Raw genomic sequence first — 23,703 nt, forward strand, 5'->3', positions numbered from 1 at the left:
CTGGAATGGCGGTATAGACTTGATGGGCCGAATGGTCTAATTATGCTCCTGTAACTTATGACGTCTTAATCCAAATTTACATTTAGATTTCTTTTTAGAGATACAGAGATACAGCGCAGAAACAGGCCCTTCGGCCCACCGGGTCCGCGCCGCCCAGCGATCCCCGCACATTAACACTACCCAACACACACTAGGGACAATTTTTACATTTGCCCAGCCAATTAACCTACATACCTGTACGTCTTTGGAGTGTGGGAGGAAACCGAAGATCTCGGAGAAAACCCACGCAGGTCACGGGGAGAACGTACAAACTCCGTACAGATGGCGCCCGTAGTCAGGATCGAACCTGAGTCTCCGGCGCTGCATTTGCTGTAAGGCAGCAACTTTACCGCTGCGCCACCGTGTCACAAGTCAGCTAGACAGGATGTATGAATAGCTCATCGTAGTCCACTGAGGTTTGATGTACTGTGAGTCAGGCAGAGATGAAGAGGAATCTAATAAAGGAGCTGAATGCAATGTATCCCAGTTTTCTGAACACGGAACGATAGGCAGTGTCAAGGAAACAAAACCTGCCAAGGGATCTAAACGTGGCAGATGGAGTACAATGTGGAGAAATTAGAATGCTGGAATATTGTTCAAATGGTGTGAATAATAAAACTAATGTTCAGAAAGATCTGGAGTCATTGTACAAGAAACACAAAGTTAGCATTCAAGTACAAGGCAAATAACATGATGGGCTTTATAACAAGGTGGTGAAGTACAAAATACAAGGTTTTGCAACAGCCATGCATGACTGTGAGATTGTACTTGAATTTTGTGTGCAGTTTTGATTTTACTTACAATCTAAAATACTATTTGGAAGTGGTGGAGGCAGGCTCGATTTTATTATTTAAGAGTAAATTGGATAGGTATATGGATGGGAGGGGATTGGAGGGTTATGGTCTGAGAGCAGGTAGATGAGACTAGGTCAGAGAAAGTGGTCGGCGTGGTCTGGTAGGGCCGAACGGGCCTGTGTCCGTGCTGTAATTGTTATATGGTTATATTTATATTAATGAACTGATAATGATCACGTTAATGATGGCGGCACGGTAGCGCAGCGGTAGAGTTGCTGCTTTACAGCGAATGCAGCGCCGGAGACTCACTACGGTCCTGACTACGGGTGCTGCACTGTAAGGAGTTTGTACGTTCTCCCCGTGACCTGCGTGGGTTTTCTCCGAGATCTTCGGTTTCCTCCCACACTCCAAAGACGTACAGGTATGTAGGTTAATTGGCTGGGTAAATGTAAAAATTGTCCCTAGGATGGTGTTAATGTACGGGGATGACTGGGCGGCACGGACTTGGTGGGCCGAAAAGGCCTGTTTCCGGCTGTATATATATGATATGATATATTAACGAGGGCAGAGCCTATCAGCTATTTCCCCTCTTCTTATCTGCCGAAGGGTCCCCAACCCAAAAAGTTATTTGTCCATTTCCCTTCACTGATGCCACCTGAACCGTCGAATGTGGCTTTTGCTCAAGATTCCAACATCTGCAATCCCTTGTGTCTCCATCGTTCTGCTATTTTCTTACGTTCTCAAGTCTGTAAGGTTTTGGCTTTGGTATGTCATCAGAATTGACAGCCTATGCTTTTTACCATTCCCTGCGATATTCTCTTCTGTAATAGGAATTGAAGAATGTAACAGAGTCGTGACCTAATGAAAGGGTGACAAAGCTGCTGTTTAAATACTCGGAATTTTGTATAAATGTTGGTTGACTTGACAATTTCAGCTCATTAATTCCCAATGGCACAGTTCCCCCCGAATGAGTATGTTTAATCAATGCAGAATGTAAAGGAGGGCAGGGGTGCACAGCTCTTTTATACACTGTCGATATTTCTGAAAGAGTCAAATAAAAGTGGGGCTTCCCTGATACAAAAAAAACCCAATTCCTGGAACATAAAACCAACGAGGACTTCCATCAACCGCAAAGAAGAGGTAAAAGACGGAAACGAAGAGAGTATTGGAGCAAAGCGAAGCAAAATAAAAACGAGGGAGGGAGGGAGGGGGCGAGGAAAGATGCTGTAATTACTTGCACAGTAGATGAACATAAATTCGTTGGTGTTTAATGCTGGGGAACCGTGTGTTTCTCGCCTGTCCTTTCCTCTCTTTCATGGCCCAGAGCTGGTAGTTCTGTGGCACAACAATGAACTGTTTGTATCCAGGTCGATGGCGAGTGGCGGAAGTATGGTGCAGACGGCACTGGAAAGCCTGGGGAACGCATATGTGTGCAAAGGAGTGTGCAGGAGTCTGAGGAAGGGTCACCCATTCCTTCTCTCCGGAGACGCTGCCTGTCCCGCTGAGTTACTCCAGCGTTTTGTGTCCCCGGACGGATATGTGTGACGGACTCCTGCCCGCTGCTTCCGGAAGAGCCCGGGACACGGTGAGTAACTGTCCCCGTCTTTCTGGAGCCGCCGGGTCTCCCGTGCAGCTCATCGCGAACCGCGGGCCCGCGCCCTCCGCTCTGGTGCAGAGAGTTGTGGATGCAGCCCAGTCCATCCCACAGAGCACACACCCCACCATTAACACCATCTACACGCTGCCTCGGGGGGAAAAAAAAACAACCAAGCCAAGGATCACTCACAAGGTCCGGACCTGCAACCCCGCCTGTGCATTCCCGACCCGCTGTTCCTCCAGTACTTTGTGTTACATTCACATCCCGCTCATTCCATCTTCTCCCTGCCTTTGTCGAGCAGAAAATATGAGAGCTCGTACCACCAGATTCAGAACAGCCTTTTCTTTTTTGTTAACAGGAGACTGATAACAAAAGTCCTTAAGTCCTCTCTTAAGGCAAGGATGCATTCCCGATCTCCCATCTTACCTCACTGCAGCCTTTGCAGTTTTTTATCTGCACTTTCTCCGTAGCTATGGCACTATATTTTGGCACTGTTACATTTCTCTTTGGCATTACCTGATATACTTATGCATATTGTGATTTGCCTGGATAATGTGTAAAACCATGTTTTTTCACTGTATCTCGGTACACGTGACAATAATAAATCAACACCAATCCCTGGTTTTGGTCCTCATCCCCAAAGCCTGTAGATTACTTACTCTGATGAACTTCTCCCTCTGTTGAGCACTTAAAACAATAGACAATAGGTGCAGGAGAAGGCCATTCGGCCCTTCCAGCCAGCACCAAAGCCATTCAATGTGATCATGGCTAAATAAAGGGTTGCTCCAGGATTGGCCTCACCATTTCATTAGCACCCTGGCCCTGCCTGATCTTGCTGCTGCTCAGATGATGGTTCAACTGAACATGACTACCTGTGGAGGGGTGTAACAGACAGCCTTGGTCCTATCTCACTGATTGACTCATGCCTTACGTCCACTTCCACATGTGATTCCCAAACCAAGGATGGTAGAGCTGCTGCCTTACAGCACCAGAGACCCGGGTTCGATCCTGACTGGGGTATTGTCTATAGGGAGTTAGCACATTCTCCGCGAGACAGCGTGCGTTTCCTCCGGGTGCTCCGGTTTCACACTTGACAGAGGTACAGCGTTAGATGAAAGCAAAGTTGCTGCAATCATTCACAAAGTTTTCTGTCTTTTCAGGAGCCCAGGCTGACCACTGGTCTGGGAGTGGGGTCAGAAGTTTTCTGAATATTTTGATGGAGGAGGTGAGTGATTGAACATAATTACTATTATCCCAGGCCATTTGCTTTTCCCCCTATATAATTTGCTATCCAGCATGGGCAACCTATAAAACATCACTGTACTTTAAGGCAGGAGTGTACACACATCACTTGGATGAGGTTGACGTATAGACGTCTCTTGTTAAAGCAGAAATTTGTTTTACAAAATTTTCAGTTCTTCGTCAAAGCGTATTTTAATCCTACAGTATTACAATAAATGGGCCAATCCTGGGATGAAAGCTCAGAGTCACCACTGTAGTTAGTTCTGTCACATTTGGGTTGGCGTTTAACATAACACTGCCATGTAATCAGTACATCTGCACTACATCAGAGCACACCTCTGGTGGTCTCTGCAAGTGCCTGCTGGATGCTTGCTGCATCTCCTAGGTCTCAGGATGAGTGCCAGGTCCAGGCGCACCTCTAGATCAGCATGTCACAGGGCTGAGCTTTGCCATGACAATGGGTCAGGAGATGTGGGAAGGGGCCAAGGACAGATCTTAATCAGGATGGTGAGAGTAATTGGTGATTAATCTCTCCTCCCAGTTCTGCCCTGCCTTTGCTCATGGCTCAGTCAATCTCTCCACAACGTCCTCTGTTACAGGCCCCTAAAGAGAGGATGGAGGCAGCGCTGGATGGAGGTGTGCAGCAGCTGCAGGCTGACATCTGCCAGCTCATGGTGACAGCACAAGGTGAGTGCCTGCATCATTGCAGCTGTTTCTCCCACTGACTCTTGTGGTGTGGTGGATTCCAAAATATCCCTCCTCAATCTGTCCCACTACCTTTAGAGAACTTTGGACGTGTTCACCACCGTCTCTCTGGTCCTCGAGACTTCTTGGTATCTTATTATAATATTTATCCTGAATTCTTTTAACTTGTTTATTTTTGAGATACATGGAAACAGGCCCTTCAGGCCACCAAGTTCGAGCCAGCCATCAATCACCCGTTCACACTAGTTCTCGGTTGGCCCACTTTCACACACACCCTACACACTGGAGGCAGTTTACAGAGACCCAGTTAACCTACAAACCCGCAGGTCTTTAGGATGTGGGAGGAAACTGGTGCACCCGTTGGAAACCCACGTGGTCACAGGGAGAACATGCAAAGTCCACGCAGACAGCACCTGAGGTCAGGATGGAGCCTAGGTCTCTGGCGCTGTGAGGCAGCGGCTCTACCTGCTGCACCGCTGTGTCAACCATCTCCCTTCTGCAAGAGTCTTGCCTTGCTGTCTTTGCCTTAAACCCTATTTGTCACATTTCTGCCCACCTGGCCAGCCCATAAATATCTTCTTACGAACTGCAACCATCTTCCCGTCAACACCCCTCACGGTCTCTGAATTTGCTTTGTGTTTCGTTGTGCTGAAAGCTTGGACAGTGATCCCTTGGCCAGTGGGTTTGTCGCAGGAGGTGAAGTTAAAGTAAACGGGACACAAACTCTCTGCGAGACTGTGCGGTGATCTTGTGGGGTTCCGTAGGTTGATGCAGGGATGACGTGTTTAATTATTTGTTCCCTCCACAGATCCGAGTCCGGGCCCTGTGGAGATTCAGCACCACGGTCTGGACAGCAGCAGTGTTGCAGAGCACCGCAGTTGCAGCCACCGGTGCAACTTCCAGTTCAACTTCACCATTCCGGAGGGTGGGAGTGAGGACCCTGCGGGAACGCCGCCAGCTCACGAGGTCAGAAGCTCCTGCACTGGGGATTCTGGCACAGCACAGCAGGGTCGGAGCGGTGACACCAGTGATTGTCTTCCTGCTACCGGAGAAGAGCGGCCACTGTGTAGGGGAGCAGCAAGCCAGGACGATGAATTTAAGTTTAATTTTGCAATCCCTGTGGCAGGTGCTGATGTTAATCGCACAGGAGAGTCGACGGCTGATCCCACACAAAGTCAGCAGCTCGGGAATGTGGAAAGTACAGCTTCCAAATCCACGCGGAAGAAAAAGAAGAGAAATAGAACGCAGAGCACTAAACCCCAAGCTGGAATCCCCAAAGACCCGGAGCAGCTGAGCCAGAACAGTCAGCAGGAAGTGAGGAACAGCATGGGTCTGGTACGGAGACTGGGGCGAATCCCAGGGAACTCTGACTGGGAACAAACGAGTTGGGAGAGGCACCAGCCAGAATGCACTCGCTTGTTGACTCGATCCCTGACAATCAAGAGGGAGTTGCATTTCTATAGCAACTTTCACATCCCATTTACAAGAGGCCCGATACTTATACAGCGCAGAAATAGGCACTTGCGCCCCATCTGTCCACGCCTGTCTGAGTTAGTCCCACCTGCCCGCATTTGACCCATATTACATGGAGAGGACAGGTTTAGAAGGATATGGACCAAACGCATCCAGTGGGACTAGTTTGGATGGGACATGTTGGTTGGTGTGGGCAGGTTGGGCCAAAGGGCTTGTTTCCACACTGTATGATGCTATATACTTCTGAACCTTCACTGTCCGTGTACCTGTCAAAATGTCCTTTAAACGTTGTAATTGTACCCGCCTCGACCACTTCCTCTGGCAGCTCCTTCTGCATACCCACCACTCTGTGTAGAAACAGTTGCCCCTCAGGTCCCCTTTACCTTTGTCCCCTCTCACCTGAAGTCTATGCCCTCTAGGTTTTGACTGCCATACTGTGGTACTGCTGTACCTCGCCAGAGTCCTTGCTTTAGTGCAAGTGGACAATGTCTACTGCCCTCGTCAATCCTCTTTAGACTTCAGAGATACAGTGCAGAAACAAGCCCTTCGGCCCACTGAGTCCGTGCCGAACACCGATCACCTGTACACTAGCACTATCCTACACACCAGGGACAATTTAGTTTTACCGAATCAATTAATCTACAACCCCGCACGTCTATGTAGTGTGGGAGAAAACCGGAGCACCCGGAGAAAATCCATGCAGTCACATAGAGATCATACAAGCTCCACACAGACAGCACCCATTTTCAGCATGGTTTGCTGGAGGTTTCTCCCAGCTGGGGTTGGTTTGTATGGGAATGTTTCTTGTGATGCCTGTACCTTGAGTGTGTGGCTGTAACATCTCCTGTCTTCACTCCCAGTCTCCGGAGGAGCAGCTCCAGCGAGAGGTGGACTGGTGCATCGAGCAGTTGGAGCTGGGACTGCAGTCTCAGAAAAACACTCAGAAACAAGGTGCGTTGCAGGACCCGGGAGTCAGCCTGTCTTGTGGGGACAGGGTCAGAGGCCAGCCCTCGATCCTGCAAGATGCTCGTTACAGAAACTGTCCCAATGGAGCCACACTTGGCCTACAGCAATCGAGTGCCCTTGTCCTGTGACCACACACTCTGCGTCTTATCCACATCCCTGTAATTTTATCTCCTGTCATTGGTCCAGTTCCTTAAAATGCTGCTGTTGTGCCTGTTTGGGCCATTGAGTCACAGAGACACACAACACAGAAATAAGCCCTTCAGCCCAACTCGTCCAGCTTTGCAACTGAGCCCGTCCCTCTTGCCCGCGTTTGGCCCCTATCCCTCTAAACCGTTCCTTTCCCTGTACCTGTCCAAGTGTTTTTCAAATGGTTTTATAGTACCTGCCTCAACTACCTCCTCTGGCATCTCGTTCCATATACCCACCTCCCTTTGTATGGAAAAAGTTGCCCCTTGGGTCCCTTTTAAAACTTTTCCACCTCACCTTAAACCTGTGCCTTCTGGTTTTAGACCCCTGTCCTGAGAAAAACACCTTAACCTTGTCTGAGCCCTTGTGATTTTATCATCACCCCTCAGGCCCTTCAGTCCCGGTGACATGGGATAAAGCTCCAAGTCCCAAACATTTGTGTAACTATGTGCAATGGCTTCCCTAGTGCCCCCTCCAAGTCTTTGACCCGTCTCCTTCACCCCACGTTACCTGGCTGTTGCCTCTCTACGCCACTTGAAGCCTTTATGAATTTAAATACCGATTAAATCCCTAACTCCCTGGTCCGAGCAAGTGGCGGAGTGCAGCCGGGTTTGAGCTGCAGCTGAGGCATCTGGCGAGCTGGAGATCGCACCCTTGCTATTGGATGAGATGCTGGATTCCGTGTGGGAGGGTTCCTGACGTCAGGGGGAAGCTCCCTGTTGGAGCGGGCACTGCCCCAGACCAGACTACCTTTAGGTTTATTATTGTCACATGTACCGAGGGACAGGAAAAAACTGTTTTGCATCTAAACAGATCACACAATACCATATGTGAATACAATCAAGTCAAACAGCAACTCTGAGGCAGCTTGGCATCAGTGCAAAATATACAATAACTAGAGCAAGGGGGGAAATACAGAGTGCAGAGTCTAGTTCTCAGTGTTATAGAGCATCAGTTTCAGAGACAAAGTCATTAGGCCATTTGGCCCATCAAGTCTACTCTGTCCATAATCTGCCCACCATAGTGTCATCTGCAAACCTGTAGCAGGAGGTAGAACCCAATTTGGCCACACAGTCGTGAATGTAGTCGGGGACTGAGAACACATCCTTGTGGGGCACACGTGCTAAGAATTACTGTGGAGGAGGTGTTGCCTGCTGCCCTCACTGATGGAAGTCCATGGATCAGAGAGTCAAGCACCCAGTGGCAGAGTAGACCTGGTTCCTAGAGCCAGGGTTAGGCCAAGTGTTTTGGCCTGTGTAAGAGGCAGGGTATAGTTTGGGTTAAAGGATGAATGGATGTTGTGACTGGCTTTGTATTGCAGGCGAGGAGGCCGTCCGTGCACTGCGCACCCTGCACAGCAAGAGGCCGCCACTCGTCAAGAAGCGGCAGCTGATGAGATCCATGTTTGGGGACTACAGGAAGAAGATGGAAGAGGAGAGGCAGAGGCAGTTCAGGCTGATGCTGACAGGTGAGAGGAGGGTCGGCAGCCCTCGAGAGGGGAGAGGAGGGGCGGGGAGAGTGAACTAAGAGGGACATTGGTTTAATGGTCGATCCACACGTGGCTTGATATCAGTGCAAAATGCCTGAACCTTTACAGCCATGTACCAGAGACTAGCGATTAGATGGCTGGAGGGTGCGTCTGTGCAGTGGGTAGTGCTGCTGCCTCATCCCCAGAAACAATCCTGACCTCCAGGAATGTGTGGAGTTCTCCCCACCAGTTTCCTCCCATGATCCAAAGGAAAGCTGGTAGATTAATTGGCTAAAAGCATCAGTTGATGGGCAAGGAGAGTGGTGGGCTAAGTTCATAAGTTATAGGAACAGAATTAGGCCATTTGGCCCATCGAGTCTACTCTGGCTGATCTATCATTCCCTCTCGAACCCTTCTCCTGCCTTCTCTCCATAACCTCTGACACCCGTACTAATGAAGAATCTATCACTCTCTGCCTTAAAAAATATCCATTAACGTGTCCTCCACAACTGTCTGTGGCAATGAATTTCAGAGATTCACCACCCTCTGAGTAAAGAAATTCCTCCTCATCTCCTTTCTAAAGGTACGTTCTTTTACTCTGAGGCTATGACCTCTGGTCCTAGACACTCCCACTAGTGGAAACATCCTCTCCACATTCCCCGGATCCAGGCCTTTCACTATTCAATGAGTTTCAGTGAGGTCCCCCCTCATCCTTCTGATCTGCAGCTGTTAGAGGGGGAGTGACAGGCTGTGCCCACAGAGCCAGTGTGAATCTGATGGGCCAAATGGCCTGCTCTTGTGTTATAAGGGAGCCTTGCTGTTCATGGTCAGGTGTTCTGCTGTGTGTGTTGTCAGCTGAGGCATTTGTAATTGTATTTCTTCCAGCTACAAAATCGGCCAGCATTAAATCGGTTAAAGAGCAAACCAGGAGCAAAGTGTTGGGGAAAATTGCAACTAAATCACCAAAGGTTGATGCGGCCCCTGCATCGAGCTCCGTGAGTCCCGAGAAGATCACGGTCGAGGCAGGAGAGCCGGCTCCATTCCGGTTTAATTTCTTCTGAGCAACTGGTGAAGAATGAACAAGGTGTGCAGCCTCTGAGATCCTCTTCACTCCCCAGGGTGAAGTAACAGATTCTCTTGGTATGACCTATTCTGGTGCCTCGGGGAAAGTGGAGCCAGCAGAGTGAAGTTGAGAGGCTCCATGGAGAACAATGATTTAGATAAATAAACTTGATTTTATTTTCCTGTCAGGTTTGATTTTTACATTTACACAGGCTGAGAACAGCTGCCTGGTCAGTCACACCTGGCCTGTGGTGCTCCAGTTTCCAACCACACTTCTCCCTAGAACCCAGTCCATGCACTACACATCCATCATCTTCCCTCGTCACGTTGTCACGCTGTAAAAAAACTACATCTTGTTGCATCGTTTAAAAAACATGGAGACATTTCCACCGCTCCCTCCGACTTTAGAAAGCCCCAAAAGCAACAATGCTGTGGGAGGGAGAAGAGTGATCTGCAGTGAGGTAGCTTAACCTATACAAAATGCCTGAATATTATTCAGGACAAGATACTAACAGACATTTTAGTGGAAAATCTTCATGTAAAAATGACTTTTTGAGAGGGAATTAGTGTTGTTTCTCAAGCTGTTACCTGTAAAAGCAGGTCAGTGGGTGCTGGTTTACTAAATACTTTCAGTGAAGTAGCACACAAGATGTTATGGACTGGTGGATAATATCTGCATGAATTTTGGATTATATAACGGACAGAACAATATCAATTCATCACCAAAACATTGGTTGTAAAACTGCGGACTTTCTGGCAAAACCACTGGCAGCATCTTTGCTAACAGGTGTTGGGAAGACAGGAGGGCGGCTAATGATTACTGTTACTTATAAAGGGCAGCGAGGAGAAGCCAGGGAAGTCCAGGTTGAAGACTGGAGGGGATCCTGGGACAGGATCTACTGGCATTTGGAGAGTTGGAACTGATAGGGATGGTCAGCCCTGTGTGTGCGTGTGAGAGAAATCGTTTTGTAAATCTGTTGGAGGTTTTCTGAAGAGGTTAGATAAATGATTGGGCAGACCAGTGGGTATTGTCTGTGTGGACTTCAACAAGACCTTTGGGACACACAAGGGCAGATGGGAGTGACTGAGATAGCATCTAATTTGGCCCTGATTCCATGTTACCCGTTCAAAGGCAAGAGCTTGGAAACCGTTGGTGTTCATGGGGTGCATGCATTAATCAATGTACACGCACATCAAGGAGTTGGGACGTACACAGTACATTAGCCTGCAAAACAAAGAGACGGGTGTACTAGAATAGGGAGCATTGAGGAAGGAGTTGGTAACACTCAGTCCAGCTCCATCAGTCAGCAGATAAAGGGTCCCAAAGGAAAGCTGTCCCTGTCCCCTGGAGTACCTACCTCAGTGGGTCAGGCAGCATCTCTGGAGAACCTGGGTAGGTGATGCTTCTTAAGTCTGATGAGTGCATGGATAGGAAAGGTTTAGAAGGATATGGGCCAAATGCGGGCAGGTGGGACTAGTGTAGCTGAGGCCCCTTGATCAGCAGGGACAAGTTGGGTCGAAGGGCAAGTTTCCGCATTGTGTGACTCTAGGACGATAGCACAATGCGCGCCATTTACAAAACAGGGATTTCTCGGTTACAAGCAGAGCGACAGGAGGAATGGACGTGGAGAGGAGGCAAGAAACAGGGTGAGAAATAAGAGTTAAATGTGAGGAGACGCAGCAGGCATGTGTCACAACTTTCCCAGTTGGTCTGCTGCTGTTGATCGAGGACGGGAAGGTGCCGCTTGTTCACGACTCGACGTCTCCTGGACTTTGTGAGGGTCCTCGCTGTTCCTCGAGGTACAGACCGCTCCACCCATCGGTGAGATGCCGTGTGTAGACAGGCACCAAATTAACATGCCAGGAGACGTGGTCTGAAGCGTGTGGAGATGACTGATCGCCTCGCTATAATCTCACGGCTTAAGGCATCGATTGGCACCAAATTAAAGCAGAGGTTGAAGGCTGAAGGTCACTGCCAAACATCTAAGTTTATTTGTTTTTTACAGAAAGGCCTTCACTTTGTGTTTCCTTGAGGGTGGAGGGATAGATGTGGAAACAGCAGAGGCACTGGCTGTGTTCTCCCCCGTCAGACACGTGTGTTCCCCGCTGCCTCTACGAGTTCTGAATGTTGGCCAAGAACTGCTTTGCCCACCACTCCTCCAGGTCGATCGGAACAAAGTCTACAAAACCAAAGTAGGAAGCGTATCAGAGTGAAGCTCCCTCTACACCATCCCATCACACATTCCCGGGGACAAACGCAGTGAAGCTCCCTCCACACTGTCCCATCTCACACGGGGCCAGCAGGGATTGGATGCCAAGACCCCCTCACCTCCTGTGCTTTCCTCAATCACTATCTGTCACGCAAGCTCCAACATTATACCTCTGGCGATGGACAGAGGGGACGGCAGTGCCAGCCCACGCCCTGTGTCTGGGCTGGGGTTATCACCATGTGTGTCCCTGCCACAGTCCCAGCGGCCCAGGGCAGCCCCAGCCTCTCACTGTGTGGTTCAGGACCTTGTCATTGCTGATAGTCATTGGCCTTCCCCTTCAACCCCTTTTATCTCGTCTCCAATATTTTTTAAACGAATAAAGGAAAAGAAAAATAAAACTCTCCACTTTAACCCTGACATCGGCCGTGACTCAGCGAAGTTGCCTCAGTCAAGTCACAAGGCTGTGATTACACTCGTCATTACTTAACATTAGACGTAAAATTGCTGCCGACTGTTCAGGGAAAGTGTACAGATGGATATCTGGAAGCAGTGCAGCGGGTAGAGCTGCTGTCTCACAACTCCAGTGATCCGGGTTTGAACCTGGCTTCGGGTGCTGTTTGTGTGGAGTTTGCACGTTCTCCCTGTCTCTATGCGGGTGTTATCCGGGTGCTCCGGTTTCTTCCCACACACCAGACATTCTGGTGGGTAAATCCCCCCCCGGGGTAGGTCAGTGGCAGGAGGATCGATGATGGGATATGAGGAAGATTCACTTTTTGTTTTTGGATTTGGATTTGCAGCATCTGCAGCCGTTTTGGTTTCTCCCTAACTCCCACTCCCCCTGCTGCCTCTGACACGGCCATTTCCTTAACTCTTTATTTTGTTCTCCCCCACTCCTTTATTTCCTGCACACTGTGGGAGATGCGGGTGGTTTCACTGGGCAGGGCGTCGTGGGGGGTGATGAGAGGCACTGATCAGACTTACTGCTCAGGTTCTGGCTGGGTGATTTCTCCTCGTACTCCACTGCCCCGCGAGGTCGTTGGCCCTTCTCAGAATGCCGGCTGGCCAGCAACTCCTCCTCCACCTGTTGCCAGGCTAAAGCAGAGAGAGAACCTTGTTACAGGGAGCGAGACACGGCGGGAGACAGAGGGGAGGACACAGCAGGAAGGGTGCAAGGGAAAGGGTTAGAATATAGAATGGTACAGCACAGGAACAGGCCTTCCTTACATTCCCGACTAGTCTTTCCTCAGTTTCTCTTTATCATCTTTTTGTCCACTTCTGCTGGATTCTATATATCCCTTCGTTGCTACCGCTAACCCCCCCCCCCCCCCCCCCTTAATCCTCTTTCAACTGAACAACCGCCCCACCCCCCTTTATACTCCTTCAAAGCATTCCTTCAAACTGGAATATAATTTTTCAGTCCCAGAACATTTGCCATTGCCTGCCAACTGTCTTTCCTGCAGCCATACAGCACGGAAACAAGCCATTCGGCCCAATTCATCCATACTTGCAAACTAATCTTTGTCTGGCATCAAACTTTATCTTGCACTAAACGTTCCCGGAATAGCGGGACTATCATATGTTGAAAGACTGGAGCGACTAGGCTTGTATACACAGGAATTTAGAAGGATGAGAGATCTTATCGAAACGTATAAGATTATTAAGGAGTTGGACACGTTAGAGGCAGGAAACATGTTCCCAATGTTGGGGGAGTCCAGAACAAGGGGCCACAGTTTAAGAATAAGGGGTAGGCCATTTAGAACTGAGATGAGGAAAAACTTTTTCAGTCAGAGAGTTGTGAATCTGTGGAATTCTCTGCCTCAGAAGGCAGTGGAGGCCAATTCTCTGAATGCATTCAAGAGAGAGCTGGATAGAGCTCTTAAGGATAGCGGAGTCAGGGGGTATGGGGAGAAGGCAGGAACGGGGTACTGATTGAGAATGATCAGCCTTGATCACATTGAATGGCGGTGCTGGCTCGAAGGGCCGAATGGCCTCCTCCTGCACCTATTGTCTATTATTCTCTTTATCCTGTAGTCGTACACTGTTCGTGATTGTACTTGATTGTAACCATGTGTGGTCTTTCCATCTCCCCACTCTACTGTGGCCCACTCTGTCCTTGTTCTGTTGTAACTTGCGTAAAACACAGTTGTTTCCAGCCTAGACTTCTTACACACACGCTGGACACTACATTCCAGGGTCACTAGTCCCAAGTGGATGTTGTACTCGGAGATTGTCTTATTAAACCAGCTTCATTATCCATTCCCACATCCAACGCCAACTCCCTGCTTGAATCTTGAGTGGTTCTACTATTGAGCAGAGAATTTGCATTCAGCAAACTCTGGAATGCTGGAGGCTGAGGGGAGAGCTGATAGAATTATGAGAGGCATAATTCTGCTCAGGCAGAAACACAGGCTGGCCGAGTGCTGGTAACTGGAGATTGGGACCGCACCCAGTCTGTAGATGGCCCGCACACACAGCTCCTCCACACTGACTACACTCACTTCAATCCACTCCCCAGCCTGCACTCTAAACATAGTAAAACAATCTGAACAGACATTTCTTCACGGAGAAAGTTAGCATCCGTCCACAAGTGACCTATTAAACTTCTGAACTGAAATTATTTTTCTGCTGGGTTTAATTATTGATCATTTTACTAAGCATCCGTCCCACAGCCCCAGATTAACTGCTTGTGTGTGTCATAGTCATACAGCACAGAAACAGGTCCTTCGGACCAAGTCATCCATGCCGACCAAGATGCCCCATCCACGCTAGCTCCACGTGCGCACATTTGGTCTATATCCCTCTAATCCATTTACCTGTCTAAATGCCTTTTAAGTGTTGTAATGGTAACTGCCTCAACTACCTCCCCTGGCAGTTCATTCCATATACCAAACACCTTCTGTGTGAAAATGTTGCCTCTCAGGTTCCTATTAAATCTTTCCTCTCACCTTAAACCTATGCCTTCTGTTTGTTGATTCCTACTCTGGGTAAAAGACTGTGCATTCACCCTATCTATTCCCCTCATGTGCCTTCACTTTCCCGACTTTTGGTCATTCCCATTGGTTTAAGGCCGCTGCTCTCTCCCTATGCCCCCTTCCACATGGGCAGGTGGGCTGAGGAATGGCAAATGGAGTTTAATGCAGATCATTATGAGGTGTTGTATTTTGGCCAGACAAACAAGGGCAGGACCATCGCAGTGAATGGGAGGGCCCTGCGTAGTGTTGTAGAGCAGAGGGATGTAGAAGTGCAAGTACAGCTCCTTGAAGGTGGCATCACTGGTAGATAGGGTGGTCAAGAAGGCTTTTGGCACATTGGCCTTCATCAGTCAGGGTATTGAATATAACATTTGGGATGTTATGTTACAGTTCTACAAGATATTGGAGAATATCTAAATTTGGAGTATTGTGTTCAGTTTTGGTCAGCCTGGTATAGGGATGTTGTTAAGCTGGAAAGTGCAGAGATTTATGAAGATGTGGGCTTGGGGGCCGGAGCTATAGAGAGAGGTTGGGTAGGCAAGGACTTTATTCCATGGAGTGCAAGAGGCTGAGGGGCGATCTTATAGAGGTGTATAAAATCATGAGGGGAATACTGTAGATAGGATGCATGAGGCAACCCCTTAGCTATGGGAAAGTCTGTAAATGCAGAGGTGGGTGTAACGCTGGGTCATGTGAAGTACGGGAAGGAAAGTAGATGTAAAGCAAGATGCCAAACTGGTCGAACAAGTTGCAAATCAGCTGGGATTGAAAGGACAAAAGTATCAGAAGGTATCACAAAGTGCTGGAGTAACTCAGCAGGTCAGGGCAAAAGTATCACATTGAATCAGTTTCCAACTCGTTAATGATTAAAACTGCAACTAACAAATATTAACCGGTGCGAGAGAGGGGAAGAAGCACAGGCCACAGGTCCATGTGGCCGGACCTTTCCCTGCAGTTAAACCACCGCCCACAAAGACCATTGGCATCAAGATGTCAAACATGATGGGATGGGTGGGGACAGGATAGGACCGGACAGGGCAAGACGGGACATGACATGGGGGGGGGGGGGGGACGGGGGGGGGACGACGACGGGGGGACGGGACGACGGGGGGACGACGACGGGGGGGACGGGGGGAGGGACGGGACGGGACGGGACGGGGGGACGGGACGGGACGGGGGGACGGGACGGGACGGGACGGGACGGGACGGGACGGGACGGGACGGGACGGGACGGGACTGGACTGGACTGGATGGGACAAGACTGGACGGGGTCAGGAGGGGACGGAAGGGGCACAGGGCCTACCGTCCCTACACCAGGACCTCCATTCGCCAGCACTGAGGGGCCAGGACAGGGCAGGTGGGGAGAGTCACACAACACGCACTGAGGTCAAACAACCACCTGCATTCATTGGGGACTCTCCAGAGTTGGGGTGTGGGACAGAGTAACCCACCAGGGAGAGACTGAGCCGCTGGAAGCAGAGGAGGGGGGGGGGGGTCACAGACTCCCTGCACTGGGTGGGTGAAATGCAGACTGTTGTTCCTTGACCTCTGCCCATGGAGCGGGAGAGGGGGCACAGAGGAGGGGTCAGTGGAAATGGGAGGGGGCAGGGCCAGGCGGTAGAGGGGGGAGGGGCAGAGGGGGGAAGCAGTCACGTGGGAGGTGTGTGTGGAGCAGGGAGGGAGAGGATGGGAGAAGGGGGCAAGGCAGGGGTTAGGGGAGGTCTCGCAGTGGCGGCCACCCTCCTTACCCTGGTGGACAAAGCGCACGTTCTCCTCGTGTGCCGGCGTGTGCTCCTCTTCCTGTCGTGTCTCGGTGACCCCCGGCGACGCGTAACGCTTGCCCGTCACTCGGTTGAAGACCAGTCTGGGGGCCGGGCCGCTGGGGGAGAGAGAGAGAGAGAGAGACATGGTGACTGTCAGGGAGAGACCGAGCCGGGGGTAGGCGGTGAGCGGACACTGACGGCCATGGAGCTGGTCAGCCAGTGGATGTGTCGGCACCGAACCAATGACCAGGGGCCTGGGGCGTCAGTCAGTGGACGCCTGGGGCCCAGCACAGTCGTGGCATGCGGCCAAGGGCAGTAATACCGACAGCCAAGGTCGGGCAAGTCACCCGGGAGTGGGATCCCAGAAACGGACTTTGGTCCAGACTGCAGCTAGAGGCTGGTTAGTGAACCCACTGGCTCATGTGGAACATGGCAGTTGTGTGGCATTCGTCAACCGGACAGGCTCGGCGACTCTTCCCCTACCCCTACCGTCCACTCTCCCCTCCCCTACCGTCCACTCTCCCCTCTCCTACCATCACTGCCCACTCTCCCCTCACCATCCACTCTCCCGTCCCCTCACCGCCCACTCTCCCCTCACCGTCCACTCTCCCCTCTCCTACTATCACCGTCCACTCTCCCCTCTCCTACCATCACTGCCCACTCTCCCCTCACCATCCACTCTCCCGTCCCCTCACCGTCCACTCTCCCCTCTCCTACCATCACTGCCCACTCTCCCCTCACCGTCCACTCTCCCCTCCCCTCTCCATCCACTCTCCCCTCTCCTACCATCACTGCCCACTCTCCCCTCCCCGTCCACTCCTCCCTACCCTCCCCATCCACTCTCCCCTCCCCTCACTGTCCACTCTCCCCTCAAGGTCTACTCTCATAAGTTCATAAATCATAGGAGACGAATTAGGCCATTCGGCCCTTCAAGTCTACTCTGCCATTCAATCATGGCTGATCTATCTTTCTCTCAATCCCATTCTCCTGCCTTTTCTCCATAACCCCTGACACCCATACTATTCAAGAATCAGTCAATCTCTACCTTAAAAATACCCGCTGACTTGGCCTCCACCACCATCTGTGGCAATGAATTCCACAGATTTACCACCACCTGACTAAAGAAATTCCTCTTCATCTCAGGGTGACCGACGAGTTCACTTTTAAACCACACCACATAGATTGTCCCCTCAAAATTTTCCAAATATATCACTCCAACCTAACTGATTACATGCCCAATTGAACAGTCATTGTAAACATTTGCAGGATACTCCAAAAATCTATTCTGTGTCTGTTCTGTTGCTGCCCTGGGAGAATGTGATGGGACGGTGTAAAGGAAGCTTCACTCTGATCATGGCAGTATGTTGTTGGTCAGGGTAGAGGGAGCTTCACTCTACATCCAATCTTGTTATTTTGCCTTTATACCTCCCTTCTGGTACAGAAAACACAATATTATTTGATGAATTAGGTCATAAAGCTTTGAGAAAGAGTTTGTAATCTGTGATAGTGAACATATCTGTAATCAGAAGCCAATGGTTCAAAGTGCACTGGTCCTATCAATATTGAGGTGGGTTGTAAAACAATAAACTACAGACTGTAAAACTTGTGAATGAAAGGGTTTTAGAACTGATTTGGATCATAATTAGAAGCAGAATTAAGCCATCCGGCCCATCAAGTCTACTACGCCATTCAATCATGATTGATCCATCGTTCTCTCTCAACCCATTCTCATGCCTTCTCCCCACTTCTATCACCCCTTAAAACACTTACTAATCAAAAACGTGTCAATCCCCGTTTTAAAAATATCCAATGACTTGGCCTTCACGGCCATCCGTGGCAAAAAGTCCCACAAATTCACCACCCTCTGGCTAAAAAAAATCCAGCTCAGGGTTTAATGCTGGATAACCGGGGAAACAGAGTTAGTGACACACAGGGTTGGACTCTTCTTGTGAAGGTTTTCTTGTAAACCGGCGTCTGTACTTCCTTGCGTCCATGATTTCGTGCCCACGTAATCTACCCACTGCTTCGTGCCAGCCGTTCCAGCATCTGTCACCTCTTCCCTCTATCCAAACCAAACTTTATCAACAACCTTCACCCTTCCCTCACCTAGTCCTGGGTCACCTCCATCTCCCCCCTTATCCTCCGTATTTCAGTGCCCCCCACACTTTGCTTCCTGCAAGAACTCGAGCCCATTTGTCACCGCTTTCCCAGTCAGTCTCTCTCTCTCTCTCTCTCTCTCTCTCTCTCTCTCTCTCTCTCTCTCTCTCTCCCTCTCTCTCTCTCTCTCTAACACTCTCTCCTCTCAGCCTCCTTGTTAAAGATCCCCACCATCCGGGCCCTGGCCTCTATTCACTGCTACTGTTGGGCAGGAGGTTTAGTTTACAAATACAGGTGGGAACAGGCTCTTTGGCCCACCGAGTCCGCGCCAATCATTGATCTCCCTTTCACAGTAGTCCCATATTATCCCATTTTCACATCCACTCCCTGCACACGAGGGTCAGTTTATAGAAGGTCAATTAACCTGCAAACCCGCGCGTCTCCGTGATGTGGGAGAACATGTAAACTCCACACAGACACTTGTTTTGTGGGGAGGGAGGGAGGGAGGGGGAGCTGCCCGGGGCAAGGGCACGGCGTTCAATGCCACAGCACCCAGTGTCCGGGGCTCCGGGCTCTGCCCGCCGGGCCGGTGTCCGGTTGTGGGGTGGGTTGAGTGTCCCGGGACCGGGCAGTGCCGCACAGACTGTTACAGCCTCCACATGGTCACCCGGGGAGGAGCCGGCGTGAAGGTCACATTGGTGCCCGGGGCTGCGGCTCCGATCCAGCGGACGGGCAGACTGCGCTTGTCCTGCCCGGACCGGCCCGGCCCGTCCCACCCCGGGTTCGGGTGTCACCTTCACCGCAAGGTCATGGGGATCGGAGCCCCCCTCCCCCCCCCCCCCCCCCCGGTCTCCGCCGCTGCCCGGGACCACCCGGTCTCACCTCTCCGCCGGCTTCTGCTTCAAGTCGCAGCCGGGCTTGGCTTCGATCTGCTGGGACGGACCTGCGGGGGGAGAGGCGGAGAGTGAGTCCCGGTCCTAGCGCCCTCCCTCCCGGCGCCCCCCCCCCCTCCCCCTGTCCCGGTCCCGGTCCCGGCCCCAGCTCCTACCCGTTCTCCGCTGCGTGGCCAGCCGGCTGGGCCCGCGGGTGATCGTGTACATGGTCCGCTCGCAACGCGCTCCAGCACCGGCCGCCGGGCGGGAAGGCGCCGCCTCCCGGGGCCGCTTCCCGGGATCCGCCCCACGCCCGTCCGGAGCCGGCCCCCCGGACCTCCCCTCCCCCCCGGGACCAGGCAAAGGGCAAGGGCAAGGCAATGACAAGTCTCATTTAACTTGCACAAGTGTGAAGGTCAGCATGGCTGCGGTGGGCCGAACGGCCTGTTTCGATGCTGCACAACTCTAACCTTGTACCTCATTCAGTGCCGCCCGCCTCTCACCTCGCTCCTCACCCGGGAGACCCAGCCCCGGCCGGAGCCACACAGCACCTCTGTCCGGCTCACGGTCAGCGCCAGCCGAATCCCAGCGACCAGGTCCCGGAGGGTAAATGGAACTGGTGGTGGAGAACGAGGGAAGTCTGGATTGTGACCTTGCGTGTTAACATAGAACAGAACAACACAGGAACAGATCCTACGGGCCGCAATGTCTGTGGCGAACATGATGTCAAGATAAACTGATCTACTCAGCCTGCACCTGATCCATGTCCCTCCATCCCTCGTATATCTAAAAGCCTCTCAAACACCAGTCTCATCTGCCTCCACCACCGCCCTCTGTGAGAAAAACAATTGCCCCGCATATCTCCTTTAAACTTTACCCCTCTCACCTTAAAGATATGCCCTCTAGCTTTTGACATTTCCACCCTGGGGAAGAACGTTCTGTCTATCCTATCTATGCCTCTCATAATTTTATATACTTCGGTCAGGTCTCCCCGCAATCTCCAGTGTTCCAGAGAAAACAATCCAAGTCTGTCTAACCTCTCTCTCCCTGTAGCTGAAACTCTCTAAATCAGGCAGCATTCCGATTAACCCTCTCAGCACCCTCTCCGAAGCCTCCACACCCTTCCTGTAACGGGGTGACCAGAACAGCCCGCAATGCTCCAGAAGTGGCACGATGGGCCGATGGGCCTGTTTCTGTGCTGCGTTGCTCAATGACAGCAGTGTATTACTGCAACTGCCCAGACCAATACAAAGACTTCCCTAACCATCTTTGGCCTCACAGTGCCAAAGACCCGGGTCTGATCCTGGACTACAAGTGCTGTCTGTACGGATTTGGTACGTTCTCCCAGTAACTGCATGGGTTTTCTCCAGGTGCGCCAGTTTCCTCCCACATCCCAAAGACATGCAGGTTTGTGGGTTAATTGGTTTCTGGCAAATTGAGCCCCTTTGTGTGTAGGATAGAACTAATGTATAGGATAGAACTAATGTACAGGTGATCGTTGGTCGGCACGGGCTCACTGGGCCGAAGGGCCAGTTTCCAAGCTGTATCTCTAAACTAAACTCAATATCTCACAGTTCCGTGGGATGTGACACAGAGGAGGAACCCTGAGAGAAGATGGACTTAGGATGGTGGAGCAGGAAAGATAATAGGTTGAATAAAAACAGATACTCAGGACAGGAGGCAGGTAACTTTACAGTCTTAGACACACAGAGTGGATAAACGCCCTTCAGCCCAACTTGCCCATGCTGACCAAGATGCCCCATCTACGTGTCCCGCCTGCCTGTGTTTGCCCCCTATCCATCTAAACCTATCCTGTTCATGTACCTCCCACAAAGGTGTCACACAACAACTATCTCGAACAAGAGAGTCTGACCCTCATCATTCAATGGTATTACCATCCCCAAGTCTGACTTCATACACTTCACTACCAATTTCCATCCTGCTCTTAAATATACTTGGACTATCTCCGACATCTCTCTACCATTTCTGGACCTCACCATCTCCATCACAGGAGACAGACTAGTGACTGACATCTACTATAAACCCACTGACTCGCACAGCTATTTGGACTACACTTCTTCCCACCCTGTCTCCCGCAAAAAGTCTATCCCCTACCCCCAATTCCTCCGTCTACGCCGCATCTGCGCCCGGGATGAGGTGTTTTACACTAGGGCATCAGAGATGTCCTCATTCTTCAGGAAACGGGGCTTCCCCTCTTCCATTATAGATGAGGCTCTCTCTAGGGCCTCTTCTACATCCCGCAGCTCCGCTCTTGCTCCCCCTCTCCCCATTCGTAACAAGGACAGAATCCCCCTCGTCCTCACCTTCCACCTTATCAGCCAGCGTATCCAACTAATCATCATCCAACATTTCCGTCACCTACAACGGGACCCCACTACTGGCCACATCTTCCCATCCCCTCCCCTTTCTGCATTCCGCAGAGACCGTTCCCTCCGTAACTCCCTGATCCACTCGTCCCTTCCTACCCAAACCACCCCATCCCCGGGCACTTTCCCTTGCAACTGCAGGAGATGCAACACCTGTCCCTTTACCTCCCCCCTCAACTCCATCCAAGGACCCAAACAGTCTTTCCAGGTGAGGCAGAGGTTCACCTGCACCTCCTCCAACCTCATCTATTGTATCCGCTACTCTAGATGTCAACTTCTGTACATCGGTGAAACCAAACGCAGGCTCGGCGATCGTTTCGCTCAACACCTTCGCTCAGTCCGCCTTAACCAACCTGATCTCTCGGTGGCTGAGCACTTCAACTCCCCCTCCCACTCCCAGTCTGACCTTTCTGTCATGGGCCTCCTCCAGTGCCATAGTGAGGCCCACCAGAAATTGGAGGAACAGTACCTCATATTTCGCTTGGGCAGCTTGCAGCCCAGCGGTATGAACATTGACTTCTCCAACTTTAGATAGTTCCTCTGTCCCTCTCTTCCCCTCCCCTTCCCAGTTCTCCCTCTATCTTCCTATCTCCACCTATATCCTTTGTCCCGCCCCCCTGACATCAGTCTGAAGGGTCTCGACCTGAAATGTCACCCATTCCCTCTCTCCTGAGATGCTGCCTGACCTGCTGAGTTACTCCAGTATTTTGTGAATAAAAACCTTCGATTTGTACCAGCATCTGCAGTTATTTTCTTACACTACCAACGTTGTATGCACTCTTGGCCAGAATGTCATGTGGACCTGCACAAGTTGCAGCTCGAGAGCAGGTCAGAGGCTATGTGTCCATGAACAGGTAACTAACCTCCTGACATCCCAAGGTTCGGCTGCCATCTCCCAGACACAAGCCAGACCTGTGCCTTGCAAGGATGAGTGTAGTCCCAACAACTCCAAGCTTGGCATTGTCTATGACAAAGCAGTCCACTTGATCTGCATCCCATCGATCAACTGCAACTGCACTCCCTCCATCACCTGCCCAGTGGCTGCCATCAGCAAAATGAACTGTAGTTACACTCCTGAGCAAATCTGATCACTTCCCAAACCTTTCCCACCACACAGACCAGACTTCCCACCATTAACTCCATCCTCTTCAAGCTCCCTCGGAAAAGCAGTCAGAATAATCAAAGACTTCTCCCACCCCGGTCATTCCTTTTTCTCCTTGCCCCCGTCCGGCAGAATCTTGAAAGTGTGCACCACCAGATTCAGGAACAGCATCTTCCCCTCTGTTATCAGGCTTCTGAATAGTCCTTCCATAAGCTAGGGTACCATCCGATTTACCTCTACCCCATTGTGGACATTGAACTTTGTCCATGGAACTGAAGCGCAACAATGCTGAAAACTAACTTCTGCACTCTGTATGTTCCCCTTTGCTCAACCTAATGTGCTTGCGATTGACTTGATTGTATTAATGTACAGTATTATCTGATCTGTTTAGCTGGCATGCAAAGCTAAGTTTTTCACTGTAGCTCAGTACACGTGACAACAATAAACCGAAAGGAAGGACAAGGGCAGACGGTGTGTGAATACCTCCATCTGTGGAGACACCCTGAACCACACCCCATCCTGACCTGGATGTAAACTGCTGTTCCTTCATCATCACTGGGACTAGGCCCAGGGCTGTGACACTTCAGCTGGTCAGGACAAGTCTGGGCCGAAGGCTAAAACTGTACAGAGGGAGTGGTGGTAAACGGAATAAGAATAAGGGGTAGACCATTTAGGACTGAGATGAGGGAAAACTTCTTCACCCAGAGAGTTGTGAATCTGTGGAATTCTCAGCCACAGAAGGCAGTGGAGGCCAATTCACTGGATGTT

General features: G+C 50.8%; 2 protein-coding genes across 4 annotated transcripts; one reads left to right on the plus strand and one right to left on the minus strand.

The window, feature by feature from the left end:
• The first annotated feature begins 1,849 nt into the window (after positions 1–1,849).
• c21h8orf33 (chromosome 21 C8orf33 homolog) lies at positions 1,850–9,716 on the plus strand. Of its 3 annotated transcripts, XM_078417946.1 has the most exons (8): positions 1,850–1,973; positions 2,201–2,418; positions 3,591–3,655; positions 4,272–4,359; positions 5,186–5,712; positions 6,711–6,801; positions 8,324–8,470; positions 9,356–9,716. In XM_078417946.1, exons 3-8 carry the CDS (start codon positions 3,647–3,649, stop codon positions 9,529–9,531), a joined length of 1,038 nt encoding a protein of 345 aa, XP_078274072.1. In that variant the 5' UTR covers positions 1,850–1,973; positions 2,201–2,418; positions 3,591–3,646; the 3' UTR covers positions 9,532–9,716. The 3 variants fall into 3 exon arrangements, with proteins under 3 accessions (XP_078274072.1, XP_078274071.1, XP_078274070.1); XM_078417945.1 differs by lacking the exons at positions 1,850–1,973; positions 2,201–2,418 and adding an exon at positions 2,443–2,622; XM_078417944.1 differs by lacking the exons at positions 1,850–1,973; positions 2,201–2,418; positions 3,591–3,655 and having other exon boundaries at positions 3,668–4,359.
• mcrip2 (MAPK regulated corepressor interacting protein 2) lies at positions 9,654–19,776 on the minus strand. The gene is made up of 5 exons (XM_078417948.1): positions 19,623–19,776; positions 19,457–19,517; positions 16,463–16,593; positions 12,724–12,834; positions 9,654–11,712 (listed from the first exon to the last, which is right to left on the minus strand). The coding sequence occupies exons 1-5, from the start codon at positions 19,672–19,674 to the stop codon at positions 11,645–11,647; spliced, it is 423 nt and encodes a 140-aa protein (XP_078274074.1). The 5' UTR covers positions 19,675–19,776; the 3' UTR covers positions 9,654–11,644.
• Positions 19,777–23,703: the final 3,927 nt, after the last annotated feature.

This window comes from Rhinoraja longicauda, chromosome 21 (genome assembly GCF_053455715.1).
Source record: "Rhinoraja longicauda isolate Sanriku21f chromosome 21, sRhiLon1.1, whole genome shotgun sequence".
Classification (NCBI taxonomy): Eukaryota; Metazoa; Chordata; class Chondrichthyes; order Rajiformes; family Arhynchobatidae; genus Rhinoraja; species Rhinoraja longicauda.

Coding starts and splice junctions, on each gene's coding strand:
- c21h8orf33 (XM_078417944.1), top strand. CDS start 4,233: ATGGCTCAGTCAATCTCTCCACAACGTCCTCTGTTACAGGCCCCTAAA. Junction 4,360..5,185: donor GCTCATGGTGACAGCACAAG/GTGAGTGCCTGC, acceptor TTCCCTCCACAG/ATCCGAGTCCGGGCCCTGTG. Junction 5,713..6,710: donor TGAGGAACAGCATGGGTCTG/GTACGGAGACTG, acceptor CTTCACTCCCAG/TCTCCGGAGGAGCAGCTCCA.
- mcrip2 (XM_078417948.1), bottom strand. CDS start 19,674: ATGTACACGATCACCCGCGGGCCCAGCCGGCTGGCCACGCAGCGGAGA. Junction 16,594..19,456: donor AAGCAGAAGCCGGCGGAGAG/GTGAGACCGGGT, acceptor TCTCTCCCCCAG/CGGCCCGGCCCCCAGACTGG. Junction 11,713..12,723: donor ACCCAGCCAGAACCTGAGCA/GTAAGTCTGATC, acceptor TTGGTTTTGTAG/ACTTTGTTCCGATCGACCTG.